This window comes from Nyctereutes procyonoides, unplaced genomic scaffold (genome assembly GCF_905146905.1).
Source record: "Nyctereutes procyonoides isolate TBG_1078 unplaced genomic scaffold, NYPRO_anot_genome, whole genome shotgun sequence".
Lineage (NCBI taxonomy): Eukaryota > Metazoa > Chordata > Mammalia > Carnivora > Canidae > Nyctereutes > Nyctereutes procyonoides.
In genome coordinates this window covers 35942960-35966491 of record NW_026575020.1, presented here as the reverse complement: position 1 = coordinate 35966491, position 23532 = coordinate 35942960, and the positions used below count along the sequence as shown (strand labels likewise).

General features: G+C 41.5%; 1 protein-coding gene across 11 annotated transcripts in view; it reads right to left on the bottom strand.

Annotated features, from left to right (window-relative positions):
- FNBP1 (formin binding protein 1) overlaps positions 1 to 23532 on the bottom strand; it is a 144641-nt gene that overhangs the window by 68095 nt on the left and 53014 nt on the right. For all 11 annotated transcript variants that reach the window (XR_008665287.1, XM_055332076.1, XM_055332007.1 and 8 more), the window contains exons 2-4: positions 21136 to 21251; positions 8284 to 8340; positions 7435 to 7582 (exon numbers count right to left, since the gene is read on the bottom strand). Coding sequence is in view for 10 of the 11 variants with exons in the window: in XM_055332076.1 (XP_055188051.1) it covers positions 7435 to 7582; positions 8284 to 8340; positions 21136 to 21251 (321 nt within the window). In the remaining variant the exon portion in view is untranslated. The remainder of the gene's footprint in view (positions 1 to 7434; positions 7583 to 8283; positions 8341 to 21135; positions 21252 to 23532) is intronic.

Sequence of the window (23532 nt, the reverse complement as noted above, 5' to 3'; positions counted from 1 at the left end):
CTGGTCAATTCCAAGTAATGTGAGGTCTTGTAAGCACTCTCTGAGTTTATAAAAATTTTAGTGAGTCACTGAAGGTATTGTATAATTGTTTCCTCTAGAACTTTTCAGAAACCACTGCCAAAAAAGCGATTCTGCTCCTGGCCAATATTTTGTAATGAACCATACTTTCCACCTGCTGGGAGAAGTTTATTTGGAGGTTCCAGTAAATGTTGGCCGGAGCCTCCTGACTCCCCTTCTGGAGCTACAAATCTCCATAAATCCCTCTTATGCAGTTAGTGGTGATCACTGTGGATAGCCCCCGAGACAGACTCAAAGGCTGGAACTGAACCAAACAATCTCTCTGAAATTCTCTAATAATTTGATTCAACATGCAAAAATTTTTTTAATAAATTAATTTTTATTGGTGTTCAATTTACCAACATACAGAATAACACCCAGTGCTCATCCCGTCAAGTGTCCCCCTCAGTGCCCGTCACCCATTCACCCCCACCCCCCGCCCTCCTCCCCCTCCACCACCCCTAGTTCATTTCCCAGAGTTAGAAGTCTTTATGTTCTGTCTCCCTTTCTGATATTTCCCACACATTTCTTCTCCCTTCCCTTATATTCCCTTTCACTACTATTCATATTCCCCAAATGAATGAGAACATACACTGTTTGTCCTTCTCCGATTGACTTACTTCACTCAGCATAATACCCTCCAGTTCCATCCACGTCAACGTGCAAAAATTGACAAGAGTGTATTTACCATAGTTCTTACGGAAGAACATATCTGATAGCAACTCCGAACTACCCACATCTCAGATCTGCTAATTCACATCCACGTTGATCATTTCAGTGACTTGGGAATCTCATCTCTACTTGACCAAAGTTTAATTAAGAACCATAAATCATGTAGGCTTTGACTTCATACTCTCTGGGAATTTAGCTTGGAGGAATGATCCCCACCCACACACTCAAAATAGCTATTAAAGCAACAAGTTCTCTGTAGTATTGTTCATATAACTAAAAGTAAGTAAATAGAAACTGGGAATAGCCTATAGATCAAATATTAAAGAATTAGTTAAGTGAATGATAATAGCATTAGAATAATGCATTGCCACTAAAATTCCAATTATTAAAACTACATGTTTCATGCAGAAAAATGAAAACTGCTTATGATATTAAATTGGGAATAAATAAAAATATAAATTATATCTACATATGGCTAAAATGCTTAAGTGTTATATATATGTAATATATTTATATAGAGATATTGCATATACACATCTATACCAGTCTCTATACATATCAATAGATCTTTGTCTATAAGGGACATTTAGAAGGTAACTTGGAAAAATGAGTATTTTGTTTCTTAAAAATTTTAAGTTTTTGTTCTTCACCCAGAGTTTTGGTAACATTCTTTAAAAATATTGGTAACTAGGGCAGCCCCGGTGGCGCAGTGGTTTAGCACTGCCTGCATCCCGGGGCGTGATCCTGGGGTCCTGGGATCGAGTCCCAGGTCCGGCTCCTGCATGGAGCCTGCTTTTCCCTCCGCCTGTGTCTCTGCCCCCCTGCTCTGTCTATCATAAATAAATAAATAAAAATCTTTAAAAAAAGCAAACAAAAAAATAAAAATATTGGTAACTAATAAATGAATCATAGGACCCTCCGCCTTCAAAAAAAGGGGGGGGAGTACATAAAAGGAATAGAAGTTCTTCTTTTTTTTTTTTTTAAGTAGGCTCCATGCTAGGCATGGAGCTCAGTGTGGGGCTTGAACTCACAACCCTGAGATCAAGACCTGAGCTGAGATCAAGAGTTAGATGTTTAACCAACTGAGCCACTCAGGAGCCCCAAGAAATAGAAGTTTTTTTTGCATGTGGTCAGCTAAAAGAGATGAATATCATATTCACCGTAAATCTATCAAAATCTAGGAAAATCAGGCAAGTATAAAATTTCTAGAATTTACACATTAAAACTACTCGTGTTGCCTTACAAAGAATGTTGATTTCCCAGTAATTTCTACAGAACACCAGTAAGTCCTAGACATTGTCACATAGTACAGATTTATTGATAATTTACATTTGCAGACAAAAAACTGAATATGAAGCAAAGGAACTGTCACTGTGTACTTTGATTATCTTCACCCCAAAGACTGGCTACTGAGTCTATCAACTTCAAAGAGAATGTAAGCATCTCGCCAAAAATATAGTTTCTGCAGTGGAGCCCGTTAGGTGAAGAAATTAAGAGCTTCCTCATTGTGGGCTCCCAGGACTACTCACACTTCCCGATGGGAATTGTTGCTGGCTCAGACATCAGGCAGGAAAGAACCTAAACTCCTTGCAGACAGCAAGTCAAGGTTTCCCTTTAAAGAAGTTACTTTTGAAAAATCAATGAATTTTCATAAAAGTGAGCCTACAGATTTGTGTCTTGGGACAAACACTGGTTAATCATAATACTATGTGACAGAGCTACATGTAATGTGGGAACAAAGTCAATGTGGACATTGATCCCTAAAACCCATCTTTTCTCCATAGAACATAAACAGCAAGTATTATCCTATTTTACAACGAGAGATTTTTAAGATTTAAAGGACAAACAGCTGGCTCAGTATCATAAAATGGCCCCCAAGATGAGAAGAATGTCCATCTCTCCCTCTACTTCCTTCCTTCTTTTCAAATCCAGGGGGAAGGAAACATCTTCTGCAGAATGAGCTATTTATTTTTTGCCATGCAGACCCTTATTAGAGATTCATCTATTTAAACATAGCAAAATCTAGAGGAGAAATAATTTCACAGCAGTATTCCAAACTGAACTTGGAAATACTCTATACAGTAATGAGATCCAGCAGTAATCCTGTAAATTCAAAATCATCCCTGTAGGCAGATAGGATTTCGCCGCTATATCAAATGGCCCAAAACATATTATACTAATGGTTAAGACTGGTACTTAAGCAAGACATTATTTCTGGTCAGCTATGAGAAGTACTAGCTAGACCTAAAATGGTGAAACCAGCTTGTTTCAATGCCATCCACCAATTTAACATTTTTAGAAAGGTCTCTTTAAATGCACTGGGCCATATTATTATGATATATGGTCACTGGGAAGCCTGTGTACAGTCCTGCTTTCTGTAACAAACCCTGATCAGAATGCTCTGGGTAGGGGTGCCTGGGTGGTTCAGTCGGTGAAGCATCTGCCTTCAGCTCAGGTCATGATCCCAGGGTCCTGGGATAGAGCCCCACGTTGGGCTCCCTGCTCAGAGAGGATCCTGCTTCTCCCTCTCCCTCTGCTTGCTGTTCCCTCTGCTTGTACTCATTCTCTCTCTCTCTCAAATAAATAATTAAGATCTAAAAAAAAAAAAAAAAAAAAGAATGCTCTGGGACAGGAAGGAGATTTTGTACAGAGAAACAGAATGATCATGATAAGAGCTACCGAGGATGCATGCCTATGTATCAATACACCCAAGTGCGATGCTCCTATGTGGCCTGCAACAACCTGGTAAGGTGGTTGTGATCAGCTCTCACTACAGACTCAGAACTCCAGGTTCAGAGAGCCTTTGTAGCCTTGTCTGATGTTTCACAGCTGGTCGGCTACCAGAATCCCGAGCCCATTTGTTGCCCGGAATGCCTGTGTCCTTTCCTCTCCTGGCCTGACAGCCATAAAGGGAGCCGTGAACACACTACTGGTTTGGGTTCTCCCTCTTCTAGAGAAGATCTGAATCATGCTATCAGCCCTTCCTGGCAGCACGGCAAAAAAGCCAACTAGATATGACACCAGAAGACCTGGATTTGAGTTCCAACTCTGTTGTGGCACTTCTGCTAGTCACTAAATGTCACCAGAAAGTGGAAAAGATCCCATTCTACTGTGTTTTCAAGAGTCATCTTTTTGAAAATAAGTAAGATCACTTGCTAATAAGAGTCAGGCAAGTCAAAAGGGAAAGCTCTAAAGGAGAAATATTGATTATTTCTATGAGGTTCGACCTCAAGGAGCACTTTATCTACAGCTAACTGCCCGTGAAGATGTTCACACTGTATAACCTGGCATCCTTGGATGTAGGTTAAAGAACATAACTCAGTGGAAACAAAAACATGCATGCGAACATGCATGGGCTTAGAGAGACACCCAGCTGCACCACCCTGTACGGGACTGAATCCCAGCCTTGCCACCTCCAGCCTCCTGGTCTGGGGTAGAATGTGTAATGTCCCAAGGGGTGCTATGAGGATGAAATAAAAGCCTAATAGATATTGGTGATTATAATCCATAAAAATGAAGACTTGAGGACAAGCAATTAAATAGCCAATATTATCAGAATAATTTTTAAAATCACAGCAAAGCAACATAAAACATAATGCCACATTATGCAGGCATTCAAAATAATGGTAACTATTACACAGAGGAAAAGCAAAAATGTTCATGATGCATTGTATTAAAACAACAGGGATATGCATTTGCCTATTGATTCTTTCTAGAATTTTAAAAGGTTTCGAATTTCCTATAATGTCAATTTAATGTAATGACAAAAAATTTCAAGAGAGCATGGTCTTTGCAGTTCTTCCTAGCAGAACATCTGACTCAGAGATGTGTGCTTGTAATTCTCCCTAAAATAAAAGGAACACTACGTATTGCAAGATATTATTTAATGTGTATCTGTATCACCTATAATTTACTATAATTTCTGATTAAATAAAGGGAACAGAATTCAAACTACAAATATGACTGTACGAAAAACATATGATTAGCAGTGAGTGAATAAAAACAAAAGGACCAAATCACAACACAAAAAAGAAATAACAAGGATCCTCAGCTAGTGACACAAAGTCCAAGAATTAAGTTGAGTCTAAGACTGCTTCTCTCTACTTCCTAAATCTTTCTCCCACCCTGGGAGTATTTCTCAGGAGCCTGCTTCGTCCCAGCCTGGCACTCTTCCAGGTGCTCAGGATACGAGAGTAGCCCAGAAAATTCTTGCCCTCGTGGAGCTTACATTCTAGAGTGAGATGAAAGAAAACAAACAAACACATAAAATGTTAGATGCTGGTAAGCACTATGGGAAAACAGTAGAGCAGGGAAGGTGGTGGAAACAAGGAGAAGAAGGAGAGGTGGGACTTTGTAATTTTTTTTAAAAAGCTTTTATTTGGGGATCCCTGGGTGGCTCAGAGGTTTAGAGTCTGCCTTCGGCCCAGGGCATGATCCTGGAGTCCTGGGATTGAGTCCCATGTCAGGCTCCCTGCATAAAGCCTGCTTCTCCCTCTGCCTGTGTCTCTGCCTCTCTCAGTGTGTGTCTCTTGTGAATAAATGAATAAAATCTTTTAAAAATTTTTTTATTTGTTTATTCATGAGAGACATAGGCAGAGGGAGAAGAAAGCTCCCTCCTGGGAGCCTGATGCAGGACTCAATTCCAGGACCCCAGGATCATGACCTGAACCAAAGGCAGACACTCAACCACTGAGCCACCCAGGTGCCCTGGGACTTTGTAATTTTAAGTAGGTGGACAAGACAGACCTCAAGGAGATGATATTCCCAAGAAAGAAGTCAGCAAGTGAGCTCTGCAGAAATCTGGAGGGAAAGCTTTCCAAGGAGAGAAAAGCCAGTGCAAAGGCCCTGAGGCAGGATCACACAGGGCAAGGATGAGGAGCAGCAAGGGGGCCATATTGTTGGAGGAAGAGAGATTCAAAAAAGTAACAGGAAGCCAGGTTATGTGGGTTCATATCTCATGATTCACTCCAGAAACAGAATGTATACTCTGTACTAAGGTAATTGCAGAGAGTTCTTGTTTAGGGTGGTGGCTAAATTTCTAAGCTGTATGGGTGGATGCAGGTCAGTCAAGAGAAACAAAGCATTGAACAAAGAAACAAACAGGGAAAAGGTATAAACTTTGCAAGGTTGAGGGAAGTTCAAGAACCCAGGGAAGCAGTCCAACATCATGTTCAGATTTATTGTATTTGCTTCATGATTACATTAGGCATTTGTGGTTCATTCTGAACCTTAGTATTCTGTTTCACTGCTTCCTTTCCATCACAGAAAAAAAAAAAAGATCTTTTTTAATGAATGGCCTGGAAGATGCTGTCATCTAACTTGGGGCTCTGAGGCAGGGTTTCTCAATCTGGGCACTACGGACATTATGGGCCAGGTAATCCTTTGTTGATGAGGCTGGCCTGCTCACTGTAGGACGTTTAACAGCATCTCTGGGTTCTACGCATCAGATGCCGATGGCAGCCTTCCCACCCCCATCTAATCCCCCAGACAACCAAAACTATCTCCAGATACTGGCAAATGTTGCTGAGGTGGCGAGAAAAACTGTGCCCTGTTGAGATCACTGCTCTAATGTGAATAGATAAAAACTTCATCTCAGTTTATGAATTGTGTTTTATTTATATATATATTTTCCAGACGAATGGGTGATCTTAAGACACAGATCTGTTCCTAACTATTAAACATACCCAAAGCCATGTGCTACCTACTTACAGCTTAGATAGAAGTAAACCCTTCAGATGTTCCAAATACTTTCCTGTCTCAGGGCCTTTGCACTGGCTGCTCCCTCTATTGCTTGTCCCAGGCCACTCCTATTCATCCTTGTTAAAATGTTAGGTGGTAAGGGCCTTGGCAAGCTGCTCCCGGATTCTGAGCAGGAGCATGTTAGGTATTCCTATCATCTGCTCCCATAGCACCTGTACTCATACTTGTAGCAACTATCACAGTTGCAATTAAGTAAATATTTTGGTCATTATTATTTAATATCTCTCCCCATTTCAGCAGGAACCACATCTTCCCTGTTGGCTCCTCCATCTCCAGCAGACTAAAAGAATTAGAGTGGACTCAAATTTAAATGAAAAAAGCATTATCACTGGCCAGCTTTACTACTTTATTACTAACAAATTATGACGTACCGAATAATTGATCAGAGAACAATGATACAGACCACAGCTTAAAAATAAATCTTTTAGGGCAAAACCTTGACTATGAATATACTTTGTGTGAGCATACATTTTTCTCCTTTGTTAACAATAAAAGCTATAAAAAGATTATAGTGAAGGTAAGAGGAACACAAATGGTCCTCTTCATTAGAGGATGAAGGAGCCAAAGAACAGAGTAGATGTACCTGGGATCATCCTTCTGGTTTTTTGAACATTTTATAAGGATTTATTTTAATACTATGTATTCCACACCGCATATATAATCTTATATTGCTTACTCTTTTTATGACTCTTTTATGTCCTCAAATATAATTAAATTCCTCAAAGGGATTAGCATCCTGGCAGTCCCCAGATAAGTTTCAGTGGCTGAGGGACCCTTATAAAGACCTAGAAACACCTTCTAAGAACAGAGTCCATAACTTTTACACGATTCAGTTCAAGTTCAAGACCTACCACCTTATATGACTGTATTTAATTTGAAAGCTTCTAGGGATATTCCCGTTACCCCTGGTCCATCACTTATGAAGAAACAACATATTTTTCTTACCGATTTCCTCTCCTGCTTCAGTTCCTGGACGTAGCGGGCTAACTCCACAGTGATGTTTGAGGTCATGTTCTCAGAGATAACTTCATGCTGCCCAGCATAATCATTCATTTCGTTCAGGGTGGAAAGGAAGGCTTTGCACGCCGTATACCTACGGAAGTGAACACAAGCCATTCTTTTCAAACAATGCCCCATCCCTTCTAACACTGTATGTGCTGATGAAATATTAATTAAAATCAGGTTAATGTGCATTGACCTCCCATAGGATCCTGACAGTTCATTACTCATGAGTGTTCTCGTTGAAATGGCTCAGAATTAATTACAACTGAAACACTTTGCATTTTGTGACACTGAATCACTCTACATAAACAGTACTTGCCTTTGTTAATACTTGGTCCAAATATGACCCCCAAATACCTTTACCTGCTATAGGTACCAATGCAACAGATGTTTAGATCTAAATTAGAGACATGATACATTATAAGGGCTGTACACGGTAAGGGGCCTTAATTTCTAACTGAAAAGGACATATTTCTCAATGAAAGAGACTCTTGATATTATAAAAGCAAATCAACACTGTGGAATGCATAATCCACACTTCCTGTATTTGCTTAGATTATATTCTAAGCTTTTTCCAAGTACCTTAATTGAAACAATCTGGAATAGGCCTAGTGACTCAGCATAAGTTAGTTGAGTAGGGTTTTTATTGTTCTCACTGCCAATTTTAAAACTAGCACAAATATAAGCGGGGAATGCAGCTTCTTTTTGCTGATTCCATTCCTCCTTTCCTTCATTCTTATCACGATGGGTATAAAGATATCACCACATAATTATCAGCGTTATTAAACAGACCTGTATTCTTCTTCCTCCTTTGAGTTCTTCTTAGGCTGGTATTTCTTTGCGAGGTTCCTAAAAGAAAAATGCAGACCTGTCACCTTCTATAGAAAGATGATTGAGAAATCAAAAAAGAAAGATGAAGTCAGTGCTTTTGCTTATGAGAAAAAAAAATCACAAAATATTCACAACTGAAATTCATTTATTTCCTTCCCCCCCCCCCCCCCCCGCCTTCTTAAGTCATCTCTACTCCCAATGTGGGATTGGAACTCATGACTCCAAGACCAAGAGTTGCATGCTCTTCCGACTGAGCCAGCCAGGTGCCCTTGCTTCCTTCCATATTTCTATATGAGTGATAAAGCTCAGGATATGAAGGATCACACAGCTTTGAATCTTTTGCCTCAAAGGTAGAGCACATTAAGAACAGAAAGGGCCGGGCAGCCCCGGTGGCCCAGCTGTTTGGTGCCATCTTTGGCCTGGGGTGTGATCCTGGAGACCCGAGATCGAGTCCCATGTTGGGTTCCCTGCATGGAGCCTCCTTCTCCCTCTGCCTGTGTCTCTGCCTCTGTGTGTGTGTGTGTCTCTCATGAATAAATAAATAAAATCTTAAAAAAAAAAAAAAGAACAGTAAGGGCCACCAGCTGGGTGTTAGCCTGGCTGTTAAGACCTGACTTTAATTGGAGAGTATAGACTATATGTATACATGCAGTGGCTTTCACCTATAGCACTGAACTTTCCTATCAGGCCACCGTTCCCTCCTGATCATCTTCACGATGATCCAAGGAAAGCATATGGACTATGTCAAAATGTTCAAATTAAAAATCCAAGTTCTGGGTGCCTGAGTGGCACAGTTGGCTAATCATCCAACTCTTGGTTTCAGCTCAGGCCATGACCCTGGGGTCATGGAATTGAGCTCTGTGTTAGGCTCCATCCTCAGTGGAGAGTCTGTTTGGGATTCTCTCTCTCTCTCTCTCTTCCCCTCTCTCTCTGCCCCTCCCATTCATGCTCTCTAAAATAAATAAATAAATCTTTAAAAAAAATCCAAATGCCAATGACATGTTGTCAAGGCTGTGTGGCTGCTCCCACAAAAGAGATAATGAAAAAGAAAGGAATTTGGGGGATGTTGGTGCTAAGACATTTAATTAGGAACTTTCAACCTGCCTAGCAGGTTTGCACTGAACACACTCAGATGAGCCAAAATCACTTACATTTCTCTTCCTAATCTCACCTCCGGGTCAAGAGTCCAGATAATCTCTATATTCAACATGCTTAAATTTACACAAAAACCAGGAGGTAAGGCTGAAAACACAAAACTCACTCACATGGGTCTCACTGGCTGATTTCTCACGGGACCTGACTTTAGTGGCTACACTTTATGGAAATAGTCAGAAGAGGCTGACTAACGGTCCACAGTCAGGGTCTTCACTTGACCGCATCTCAGTACTCACTTCCCTGTTTATCCCATGTTTCTATTCCTCTTTTCTAGTAACTCCTTTCATTATTTCACATTCTTTCATTTCCCCTGAATCTACAGATTGACCTAGAAAAAATACACCACCATAAATTTACAATTTTGATCATGGTACACTTTACAAAGTGGACATGATTTCATCTCTAACAGGTGCTACTAGGTGACATGAGGCAATGGACTTTAGTAAAAAGGACATTGCTCTAGGATGGCATGACTCCAGACAAATGACTGAGCAAGTCTGTGGGTCCAGCTCCTCATCTGTGCGTTCAAGGGGGTTGGATGAAATGACCTCTGTTGCTCCTTCAAGTTTGGAAATTCTGGGAGAATATGTAACACCCAACAGAATATCCATTGTTGCAACTTAAAGATATGAAGGATGCCTGGGTGGCGCATTCGGTAGAGCCTGACTTATGATTTCGAGGGTCATGAATTCAACCCTGACATTGGGCATAGAGCTTACTTAGAATAATAGTAAGAAAATAAAAGTAAATTGAAGACATGAGTATATAATTTCAAAATTATAATTAATTTTTAACTATTAGGGACACCTGAGTGGCTCAGCAGTTAAGTGTCTGCCTTCAGCTCAGGGCATGATCCTGGAGTTCCAGAATCGAGTCCCACGTCGGGCTTCCTCATGGAGCCTGCTTCTCTACCTGTGTCTCTGCCTGTGTCTCTACCTCTCTCTCTCTCTGCTTCTCATGAATAAATTAAATAAAATCTTTAAAAATAAATAAACCATGTCACATTTTCTCTGCTGATACTCTGGATGCATAGTACAGTTACCTAATAACCTAGGTCCAAAAAAATGTTGAAAAGCAGTTATTTCCTTAAAAATGTGGTTTAGGGGCCCCTGGCTGGCTCAGTTGGTGGAGTACACAGCTCTTGATCTCAGGATTGTGAGTTCAAGCCCCACACTGAGTATAAAGATTACTTAAAAATAAAATCTTTGAAAGAAAGAAAGAGAAAGATACTTGAAAAAAATAATGCAAAGGAGAGAAATCATCTTTGTTGAAAGCAGAGTAAAGCTCTTGAGTTAGTTTACCAATATCACTCCTTTTTTTTTTAAATTTTTATTTATGATAGTCAGAGAGAGAGAGAGAGAGAGAGGCAGAGGGAGAAGCAGGCTCCATGCACCGGGAGCCCCACGTGGGATTCGATCCCGGGTCTCCAGGATCGCGCCCTGGGCCAAAGGCAGGCGCCAAACCGCTGCGCCACCCAGGGATCCCTACCAATATCACTCCTTAAAAGGTAGACTTAATAAAAATAATCCATCTTAGTTATGGGTGGCAGGGATGGAGGGGAACACATGTAAAGCAGATGTCTATATAACCAAAAAGTTTTTTCCACATATACATAGAGAGGCATATATGGGAGACTGGGGTATTAAAAACCCTAGTAGCAGGCAGCCCCGGTGGCACAGCAGTTTAGCGCCGCCTGCAGCCTGGGGTGTGATCCTGGGGACCCGGGATCGAGTCCCACATCGGGCTCCCTGCATGGAGCCTGCTTCTCCCTCCGCCTGTGTCTCTGCCTCTCTCTTCGCTCTCTCTGAATGAATGAATAAATAAATCTTAAAAAAAAAAAAAAACCCTAGTAGCTGCATGTGAGAATTTTTTTTTTCTGTAGAGAGGAAGAGGGGAGGGAGGAATGTGGGGGGAGGGACAGAGGGAGAGGGAGAAAGAATCTTAAGCAGGCTCCACGCCCAGTGAAGACCTCAGTGTGGGGCTTGATCTTATAACCCTGATATCATGACCTGAGGTGAAATCAAGAGTCAGATGCTTAGTCAACTTAACTACCCAGATGCCCCTGTATGTGAGATGTTTTTAATGCATGGTTTAAAATATTAATCATTTCTTCTGTTAACTATAAATTATAAATTGAAAATTTCACTTCTAAATTCACATCTTACATAAAAATTCTTTTGAAACTTAAAAAAATATATTTTATTTATTTATTTGAGAGATGGGAGATAGTGAGAATGAGCAGAGGCAGGGGAGAGGGAAAACAGGCTTCCCACTGAGCGGGGGGCCCCATGAGGGGCTCGATCCCAGGACCCTGAGATCATTACCTGAGCCAAAGGCAGACACGTAACTGAATGAGCCACCCAGGTACCCCTGAAACTGTTATTTCAACGATTTCTTTAAATCCACATTTTCTGGGGCACCTGGCTGGCTCAGTCAGAAGAGTGAGTGACTCTCGATCTTGGGATTGGGAGTTTGAGGCCCACATGGGCTCTAGGGACTACTTAAATAAAACAAACCAAAAAACCCACTTCATATTTTAAAAATGTATTAAAAATTAATAAATCCACATTTTCCTTTTAGCTTCTGGTCTTAAGCCTTCATAAAAATAATTTAAATTTTGGGGCAGCCCCAGTGGCGCAGAGAGGTTTGGCGCCGCCTGCAGCCTGGGGTGTGATCCTGGAGACTGGGGATTGAGTCCCACATCAGGCTCCCTGCATGGAGCCTGCTTCTCCCTCTGCCTGTGTCTCTGCCTCTCTCTCTCTCTCTCTCTCTGTGTGTCTCTCATGAATAAATAAATAAAATCTTAAAAAAAAAATTTTTGTGTGTGTGTAAAAAAATTTAAATTTAATATCCAATTAAAGAAAATGTAGCTTGAATATATTCAGGTAAAACCAGCACTCTTTAAAAAAAAAAAAGATTTTATTTATTCATTTGAGACAGAGAGAGAGAAAGAGAGAGAGCATGAGCAGGAGGGAGGGGCAAAGGGAGAAAGAGAAGCAGATTCCCTGCAGAGCAGGGAGTCAAACATGGGGCTCTATTCCAGGACCCAGAGATCATGACCTGAGCTGAAGGCAGGCAAGACACTTAACCATAAGAGCCACCCAAGTGCCCCCAAACCAGCACTCTTTATAGTTCCTTCTTACTAGTCCAATCCTAACCAGGATTAAGGACCACGGGTGAGGGATCCCTGGGTGGCGCGGCGTTTTGGCGCCTGCCTTTGGCCCAGGGCGCAATCCTGGAGACCCGGGATCAAATCCCACGTCGGGCTCCCGGTGCATGGAGCCTGCTTCTCTCTCTGCCTGTCTCTCTCTCTCTCTCTCTCTCTCTCTCTTTGTGACTATCATAAATAAATAAATTAAAAAAAAAAAAGGGACCACAGGTGATATTCTGTTGTGGGTGACAGCCTGTAAAGACCATCAAGTTGTGATGAATGAGTATCACTTTGACCATGTTAGCATATACAGCATTCAAAATGCTTCTTAAAAGCACCAATGAATAATTCACTCTATAAATGCCAGCAGAAAACTAAAAGCTTAAAAGGTCTGGAAGGGAAAATCAAGATATTTCTCTCAGGGACCACTAGAAAGAAAGATCAACTTTCAATTCCATTCTCTGGAAATGGGCTTTCTCACTCTATTTTGTATGAGGTTACTCAAAAAACAACAAGCAAGAAAAAAACCCACAAAGAGTAGTTTTAAATTTATGGGATCTTTCTAAGAAATTTTAAGTGTTTTATATATTAAACTTGCTCTTCAGACAGGCTAATTAAGAGGTAAGAGAAAAATATAATCCTCTCATAAGGATACTGGATTTTAAACTTGGTTGATCTGAAGAGCCACAGGGAAGCTTAAAAAGGAGATACCTGGGCCCAGTTCCAGGCCCTCCGAAATGGAAGGTCCAGGGTTGGGTCCAGGAATGTTTTGTTTTCTTTCTTTCTTTCTTTCTTTCTTTCTTTCTTTCTTTCTTTCTTTCTTTCTTTCTTTTTTCTTTCTCTTTCTTTCTTTTTAAAAAAACTCACAAGATTTCCAGATAAAGACAGCAAAATAAAATTTGATCAGAGAATTGTGCTTTCCCAAAAAGAGCTGAAAAGGATGAAGCACAGAGAGTATCTGCCCCAAGTTGTGTTACTATTGAATGGAAGAATCAAGAGTTCATTCCAGGTCCTGGGGCTCTAGTGTCTGTTCTCTTAACCACTTCACTGACCTGCCCATATTGAACATAAGTGAGGAGAAAAGACATGATATGTAACATGGAAGAGAAGGAAGGAAGGAAAGAAGGAAGGAAGGAAGGAAGGAAGGAAGGAAGGAAGGAAGGAAGGAAGATTGGCAGGAATGAAGGAAAGGAAGGAAGGAGGGAGGGAGAGAATGACAAAAAAACAAAACAAAAAAAACACCAAAACAACAAAAACACCCAATCTGGAAGAAAAGAAGCAAAAGCAAACTCCTCCAGAATATTTTACACTACTGACAAACTTAATAAAAACACAAAGCCAATAAAGCAAAGAGTTCCCAGACCACAAACTAAAATAGACCACAAAACTAAGGAAATGAACTAAGAACTAAAGCACACACTACAGAACTAATAAATGAAGTGGGCTGGATACCAAATTGAACAGAGCAAAGTTTTGAGATAATCAAAATAAGGAAAGCAACTAACAAAAGCAAAAAAAAAAGAAAAAAAAATTTACGTAAAGAACAGAACGCTTTAACATGAGGAAATCTCATATCTCTGAAGTATGTACAACCCAGTAAGTAGTACAGAAAAAATATTTAGATGGAATTGAAGAACATTCCCCTGAAATGAAGAGTTGAATCTGCATATGAAAGGGCTCTAAGGAAACTGACAAAGAATGATCAACCACAAGGCTGAGTGTGGAGATGTTATCAAACTGCTAAATGGAACAAAAAATTCTTCACATATATTGTCAAAAAAGCAAGTCACCTACAAAGAAAAAAATATCTGGCTGGCTCCAGACTTTTCCACCAAAAAACAATGCAGCAGCAAAGTTTGGAGAGAAAGAAAACATGACTGGAGAACAACCAGGCCAAATTATTATCAGGTGTGGGGTATTCTCAAACAGGCATGAACTCGAAGATTACTCCACAAACTCTCATTAGGGAAGGAAATATTTGCATTTATTTTTGATGCCAAGAGACAGTGGAGAGAGGCTGTGGTAGAAGGAATGGTGGTGAGAATACATTTATATTTAAATACAGAATTAAGGGGCGCCTGGGTGGCTCAGTCAGTTTAGCATCTGACTCTTGGCTTTGGCTCAGGTCATCATCTCAGAGGCGTGGGATCCAGCCAGGATCCGGCTCTGCGCTCAGCACAGTCTGCTTGAGTCTCCTGCTCTCCCGCTCCCCCTCCCCCACCATGCACACACGCTCTCCCCCTCTCTCTCTTAAATCTAAACAAACAAATAAATAAATGCAGAATTAAGACAAATTAACTGTGGGACCATGTTACATAACAAATTATATAACTCAATTAGAAGAGGAGGCAAAACATGTAAATATTATTTTCTCTATCTTACTTGGCAGTGAGTCAATTGAGTCCGTTTAAAATTATAACATGGAGTTAAAATGAAAACAGAAATGACATCCTGGAAGTTTTCCATAATTGTTCTGCTAAATCTTATAAGAGTTTAATATTTATGGTTTGGCAAATCCTTCCATTTGCTTTGTATGTCTTTTTTATTGTGAAAGTAAATGTAAGATGAATTCCTTATATATACAATATGCATTATGTTTTATAAAATTATTTCTATATAATTACCCTTTATTGACAATGAACTCCAACCTAAGAAAAAAGCTGAGCAGGACATGGATGATTCATCAAAAAGGAAGTAAAATGGCTCAAATGTATAAAAACAGACTCAATCTCACTGATAATAAGAGAAGCAAAAAAAAGACTCAGACTCTCCAATTTTTACTTATCACATTGGCAAAGATAAAAAAAGACCAGCACCAAGAAGTACTGAGGGTCAAGGTAAGTAGCACTGCACATGCTCTGGTATGAGCCACAAGGGTCATGGCCTCTCAGTGGCAATTTGGGGAACTCTATCGGAACCAGAACACTCCTTTTAGGAACTAAGTCTCCAGACAGTCTTGTCCAAGTGGATTACTCAAGGTTACTGCAACTTTGTTCAGAGTTGCAAACAATTGGAAACAATTAACATGTCCACCAACCCAATGTGATATTCTAAACCGCAAAAATAATGAATCCTCAGAACAATCTCCAGGATGTATTAAAGCAAGGGCACACAGTACTGCTGGGGAAACAAGGAAGAAAACACACCCTCGTGTGCCTGTGTTGGCATAAAATTTCTCAGGAAGGAAAAACAAGTGACTGATAACATTTATTGTACGCAGGGACAGGGTAAGAGAAGGGACCCTTCATGGTACACCATTTTATTTTATTTTACTTTATTTATTTTTAAAAGATTTTATTTATTTATCCATGAGAGATACAGAGAGGCAGAGACACAGGCAGAGGGAGAAGCAGGCTCCATGCAGGGGTAGCCCGATGTGGGACTCAATACCAGGACTCCAGGATCACTGAGCCGAAGGCAGACACTCAATCGCTGAGCCACCCAGGCGTCCCTCATGGTATATCATTTTATACCTCTGGAATTCTTAATCATATGAGTTCATTATCTGGTCATAACAAATAATTTAGCTTTTTTAAAAAAAATTAACAGTCGAACAGGCAATCAATAATTGGTGCTCTTAGATAGGTCATATGAGATGTTTTAAAACTTTGTTAGGAATTTGACCTTACATTGCCTTGAAGAAATATTAAATAACTCTGAAGTAAGTATAACAAGGGTCAGTAAATTTTTTCTGTAAAAGATAAGATAGACTTGCAAGTAGGTAACATGGTCCTGTGGCAACTAGTCAATTGAAATTGTTTTTCAGAAGCAGCCATAGACAATACATTAATGAATGGATGAGGCTGTGTTTCTGTAAAACTTTATTTACAATACCAGGCAGTGGATGGATTGGGACTTGGCCTGTAGTATGTCTAAACCTATAGAAATCAGAGCCCTAATTATCATCCTTTGCTTCTAAAATCAGTTAGCATTTCTTTTCCTCTAATGTTAAAAAAAAATTAAAATGACTTAATACCAGAGGTCTCCCCAAAAAGATCATGTTGCTTTTTCAACATCATACTGCTATTTCAAGCAAGCATTTATGGACTATGCATCAGTCACACTGGCCTTTCCATTCCTTGAACATGTTTCCACCTCAGGACCTTTGCACTTGATGATTCTTTGGCCTGGAAGAGCTATGTCCAGACTTTGGCATGCCTGCCCTCTCTGTCCTTCTGTTCTCAAGCAACAGTTTTCCCTGTCCAGTCTAGTTAAGTAACCCCCACCCACCATCATGCTCTATTACATCACTGGCTTTTCTTATCTGGGATGATAAATGTTATCTTTAAATGATTTGATATTTTGCTTAGTTGCATGTGGAGTCTATTTTCCACAGTGAGAAGGTGAGCTCCAAGGTATCTCATTCCTTAGAGCTCCCCTGGAACTCTGTTGACATATTATTGGTTGTTCTGTTTGTTGGTAAGCCCTCATCAGCTCTCACAGCCTGTGCAAACACATGATTCTCCTTGAAGCACTAAGGACCAAACATCTTAGATCCGGACCTGTCAATTCACTCTTTCTACAACTATTTACTGAGTACCTAGTATGCATCAGGCACTGTTCCATACTACTGGGATACTCTAGGGAACACAACTCAAATCCCCTGCCCTAAAGGGGCTTCTTCCATTGTAGTGGAGGAGCAGTGGAAGAAATGAGCAGTAAACATGATATCTAAGAAAATTATAAAGAATGTTAGGAAGTTATGAGTGCTATGGAAAAGCCATAAAGTACAGCAGATGAGGTAGGCCTCACTGAGCAGATGACATCTGAGGAAAGACTTGAAGGAGGCAAGGGGGTGGCCCTGTGGATCGAGGAGAAGAACATATAAATGATACCCACATGGAAAGGTGAGCCCTGGAGTGAGAGCATGCCTGGTGTGTACAAGAAACAGCAAGGAGGCTGGTATTGCTAGAGCAGAGAGGAGGGAGAAGAAGGAAAGAAATGATGTCAGAGGCTGGGGGATATGATCACATAGGGCTTTGTAGGACATCCATGGTAAGGATTCTGATTTACGGAGTAAAATGGGGAGTTGTTGGAATTTTGAAGAGACTGCCAAGATCTAGCTGCTTTGTGGAAAACAGACAAGAGGAAATAAGAAGGGAATAAGAGAAACCAGTTAAAAGCCTCATAATAACCCAGCTGAGAGGTGATGGAGACTGGACCACGGTGGAGTTTACCAGTAGGGGTCAGATCCTGCATAAACTTTCGAAGTACAGTCACCAGGACTTCTTGATGGCTTAGACTGGGGATGGGAGTGGGTAGTGGCAGAGAAAGAAGGGAGCCAAAGGAGACTCCAGGGTTTCTGACCTAACAAGGAAGGAGGCAGCTGCCCTCAAGTGCCTAGGGAAAAGTTGGGCTATGCAAATGTAGATTTTAAGTGGACAGATTCGGTTTCAGACATGTATTTCAGATAGGTTTTAGACATCCAACTGGAGATGATGCATAATCTGTGTCAGAGTCCAGGATAGAGGTTTACCTTGGAGGAACACATCTGTGAGCCACTGTCACAGAGATCATAGTTAAAGCCAGATGAGATTCTCAAGGGAATACAGATCGAGAGGGTAAGATGACAGGGACTGGGTATTAGCGCACATCGGATGAAGAGACAGGGGGAGAAGGAGAACCCAGCAAGCAGGGTGAGAAGGAACTCCCAGTGAGGTAGGAAGGAAGCCAGATTGGAATTTCAGAGGCCAAGAGAGAAGGAGGAAGAAGCATCTACCTCGTCAAAGCTGCTAATGGGCCAAGGACTCTGAACTGAGGATAGGTGACTGGGTTGAAGGATATGGAAGTCACCTGAAGAGCAGTTCAGGCTGAGTGGTGCAGGGTTAGTTTAACGTAGAGAGAGGGGAGGGACTGGAGCCAGCAAGGAAGGTACTCCTGAGAAGTTTGGCTGGAAAGGGGAGCAGAGAAATGGTGGCAGATGGTGAGGAGAGTGAGTTCAAAGGAAGTTTGTTTTTGAAGGACGGCATGCTCATGTGTCAATTGGGATAATAATCCACCAGAGAATGAAGAACTGAGGGCATGGGAGAGAGAACCACTGGGGCTGAGTTCCAGAGTCAGAGGTAGAGGTGACACCTGGTGCACAGGAGGGGTGCCTGGATTTAGACAGAAGCATCTCGGGGCAGGGGGCACAGAGACATGTGGTCAGATGCTGAGAGTCTGAGGAAGTCGTCTTCTGACTGCTTCCATGTTTTTAGTGACATAGCAAGCAAGTGGGGAGGATGGGAAAGGAGGTGCTGGATTTGCAGAAAGGGGAGATGCTGAGTCACTTGGGTGAGTGGGGAAGCAAACCCCCAAAGGAGAGAGGATGCTTATGTATCAGCACTGCAGCTCAGTATCAAGGAGAAGAACAGTCTGAAGGGTTAGTAATCATCTTGAAGGCATTTGTTCAATTACTCCTGATCCTGTATATCACCTTCTCCCAACAAGGACAAATTGAGACACCTCTTAGGGATGTAATAAAACAAATGTTAATAGTTAAATCTCAGGGGGCACCTGGCTGGCTCAGTTGGTGGAACATGTGACTCTTGGTCTAGGGGTTGTAAGTTTGAGCCCCACATTGGGTGTAGAGCCTACTAAATATCTATTTAAATCCCAGGAAAAGTACGTACCAAATTACCATCAGAACCCTAATACTAATCCTGTTTCAAGTTGTGAAACATGATCTACAAGAGGGTAAAACATCAATGGAGAGCCATTATACCTTACCCTAAACCCACACTGGAATTTGCATTCTTTTGCAAGAGCCTCCCATTTTGTTACTTGCATCCTCCATCCCTCACCTAGGGTGATGAGAAAGGGCGAGAAGCCAGAGTGTGATCCACAGGAGGAACTAAGAAAGGCCTTTCCTTTCGTGATACAGAACGGAGCAGACACTTGCTAGTGCTGAATTAATGGCATCTAATCACAAACCTCCCAAACAAAACAAGATCGTGACAAAGGTGTCAGGGAAGACAAGCGTCAGCTAATAGAAAAAGAGAGACAACAAACACAGATAAATCCATAAGGCAAGACCGTGTTTAGGCTAAAGATGTATGTATCCCATTTTCATAGGAAAGCCATTTTATGACTACCAGTGCAATATTTAGATAATCAGCATGAAGCAGCCCCTTCCCTATTCCTACATTCAGGATGAGAGGCTGATTCATATACACAGTGCTAGAAATCCATCTGGATTCAGCAAGTCATAACGGTTGTTTCATTGAGCAATATGTTTTATGTTTTATTTACTCAATGGAAACAAAACTTGTCATCCATAAAAGCAATCCATATGCACCATTCAGGTGCTTATTTATAAACAATACCAGCTCTAAAAGAATCTACCTTCTCTCAGTGACACATGAATATACTCCTTCTACAGACACTCTTTGGGTTCAAATTAAATGTTTCTATGCCAAAAGTCATCTGGATCTTTATCAGGTTTCTTTTTGTGTGTTTGTATGGTGGGGGGGTGGTGTCAGATCTTTAATAGGCCTTAAAACAATCAGCATAAACCAATTCAACCAAACAAGAGATCATTAAAGATTGTGCATGCCACATCAAGTTCCAGCTTTGTTCTACCAACAACTTTTACACATTTTATTTAAAAGCACACATTTTATCTAAAAGCACACATTTCTTGGATAATTTCAACGTTAAAGATGTAAGAGGTCCAAGCACTTTTAAAATGCTGCTCCACAGGACTCTTACAGGCTGCTGGATGGAGGGTAGATCGGGAGAAGCATTTTGGAAAACTGTTTACTTAAAGCTAAACATCAATGACCCCACATTTCCACTCCTGGGTGTAGACAGACTTTATAACCCCACACAGGGGACAAGCAATCGCCAGGGGCAGCGGAATGGATGGACTGTGGTATACTCACACACCCAGATGCCAACCACCAATGAAAAGAAGCTACCACTGTATGCAGCCACGTAAATGAATCTCACAAACATAATGTACAACAAAAGAAGGCAAATACAAACAGTGCCTAATAAGTGAATATGTTCACATGAGGTTCAAAAACAGACAAGACTGTCTGTGTCATTGGAAATCAGAAGAGTGTACAACCATGGGAAGAGGGTGAGGCACCAGAAGGGCAGGGGGCCTCTGGGGCTGGATTTGCCTGTTTCTAGTATCTGGGTCCTGGTGACACAGGGGTGTTCACTCTGAAGATTTCTGGGGCTGTACACTTAGGATGTGTACTTCTCTGCACAGATACGTTATATTTCAATTAGGAGTTTTCTGAAAAGAATATACTTATTTTTCCAAGTATATTCAGAAAATATCCTTCAAAAAAAAAAAAAAAACCAGAGCCAGAGGGCAATAACTTAGTTTTTATTTTTATTGTTCCATGAAAATGAATTTTCTATAGTAAAAGCAATGATTTCTGTTCAAATATATTACCTCACATAAAAGAGGAAATGAAATATTTAAAGGACTATACATTCACAGTATAAATGAGAATATAAATTATAGTTACATCCATTTTGCAGTTAACCAATAGCCTTTTTCTATATCAACTTACCTGAGTTGCTTTGCATAGCTGAGTTCGATCTCTGTCCTCTCCTTTACAAATTTGATGTATTTCTCAAGAATGTCAATTCCCCACTGTGTGTGTTTTTCTAAGTTGTCAAATTGATCCTGTTTAAAAAACAAAGAGAGAGAGAGCTTATAATCCTTCCCTGTGATTAATATAATTTCAGTGAACAATTCTCTCAACAATATGTCGCTACGTAGAAAGCAGTTCTAATATTTTCCATGATTGTACTGGGTGCTTTTCTTGTTGAGCAGTTTTAAATCAACATTACCAAATTTGGTTTGAAAACTGCCTGGGGTACTGAACTCTGACCCATTTGTTCATGTTAGAAACATGGTTTGGGGATATAGTTAACGTCCCAGTGAAAAGGAAAATATCTTTCCCAGATTCCAAAAGCCGAGAGGTGAAACACCCAGATCAACTCAGTGGTGCTGCCAGCACCTTACCTGCTATCTCTGATTCCTAACAGCTCATGGAAATTTGGGGCAAGCAAATGGGAGCAAGAGGAGTTGAGGAGTTACAAAACGCTGCTTTCTTCAAACAGATAAATAAAATGACTCATGCGGACTTTATTCAAACATTGAAACATTTATCAACCCCACACTGTGTGTCAGGAAAGGAGCCGGGTCGAACAGAAATAGAGCCCCATCTGCAGATGCCTGCCTGCAGGTTCCTAGCCTGGAAGAATGAGAGGAGTATTCTAGCCACAGCTACTGCAAAGGCATGGACATATCCAGGAGTGGGGAAGGGAGGGGACTTGTCAGGCTGGAGCCAAGGTGGGGGCTGGGTCCCACCGTCCAAGGGAAGGATGGTGGTGGGTAAGAAACTAGACAGATTCCAGCCCATCACCCCAGGCCTCAAACAACGAGCAAAGTAGTTTCACCTCTCTGAAGTGGGCACAAGTGAGCTGCTGAACCTGCAAGGGGAGAGGGCACCCCCACAGACGTGTTTGGAATTGCCAGGAGGTGGAAGCTGGGAGATGGTTCCCTAGTCCAGAGGAGGGAAAATGGGAGGAGAGGGAAGGACGTATGGACCTGAAACAACTACAATCAACTCATCTCAGCAGCCGATTGCAGGAGGAGGCTGCAAAGGGATATGAAGGAGAGGCGGGATTCTGGGGGCCTCCCTGCCTCTGGCTCCTGGGACTAGAGAGCCTAGAGGTAGCATTTGGGGTGAAGTGGCATGTTGCTCGAGGGAGTGTCAGGTCCAGAAGGGAACTGGAAATGCAGACCTAATTCGGAGTTCAAGGCGGGAGGCCTGTGGGCTAGAGTTGCTGAAGCCACAGCCAGGGATCCAAGAGTAAAGCTGGCTGCAGCTCTGCACTGAGTTAGTGAGGAGGGCCTGACCCACAGAGCCCACAAAGGCCTGGGGAAGTGAAGGGAGTGTCAGGGAAGGGGGAGCTGCCACGAAAGAAAGATGTCTGCTGTCTCCTGGGGCTGTGTGTGTGGCAGGAATAGAAAATGCAGGTCTGGCCCCAGCCTGGGACTTCACCACCGAAGGCCACTGAACATAGCCCAGTGTATAATCATTTGCCTAAAGATTCAGCATCAATCCCTGTCTAATTTCACAACTCGGTCATGAAGACCATGTCAAATGGGAAAAGAGTCTAATCGAGCATAAAAATACAAAGCCACAATTTAATCCTGTCAAAGGCGTGTGTGATCCAACAGGACACACTGGGTGCCATCCCACAGCTTGGTTTTAAAACCTAGCATCTTGGGACGCCTGGGTGGCTCAGTGGTTGAGCATCTGCCTTCAGCTCAGGGCATGGTCCTGGGGTCCTGGGATCCAGTCCTGTACCTCCTTCTCCCTCTGCCTCTCTCGGCGTCTCTCATGAATAAATAAATGAAATCTTAAAAACCAAAACAAAGAACAAAGAACAAAAAAGACTCTAGCATCTTCGACCTGATACCTGTACTCACACTTTTATTCTGTGTTCCATTCAAAGCTGTGCAAACTGTAAAATGAGTACACACAGTTCCCTAGAAGTCCAACCTGGGTGGGTGCGGGCAGGCGGCAGAGTCAAAAACACTTTTTTCTCCAATGTCTGAAATTCTATTTTTTTATTTATTTATGATAGTCACAGAGAGAGAGAGAGAGAGAGGCAGAGACATAAGCAGGCTCCATGCACTGGGTGCCTGACGTGGGATTCGATCCCGGGTCTCCAGGATCGCGCCCTGGGCCAAAGGCAGGCGCCAAACCACTGCGCCACCCAGGGATTCCTGAAATTCTATTCTTAAAGAAAACTCATTTCCTCCACCTTACTCCCACCCAGGCCCACAGAACAGTTTGAGAGACTGTTGGGTTTTACTGGTGTGTTTCTTCTCATGGAAAAGAATCACTGTCAACTGTTTGTCTTTCGATCGAATGATCGTTTATATTACC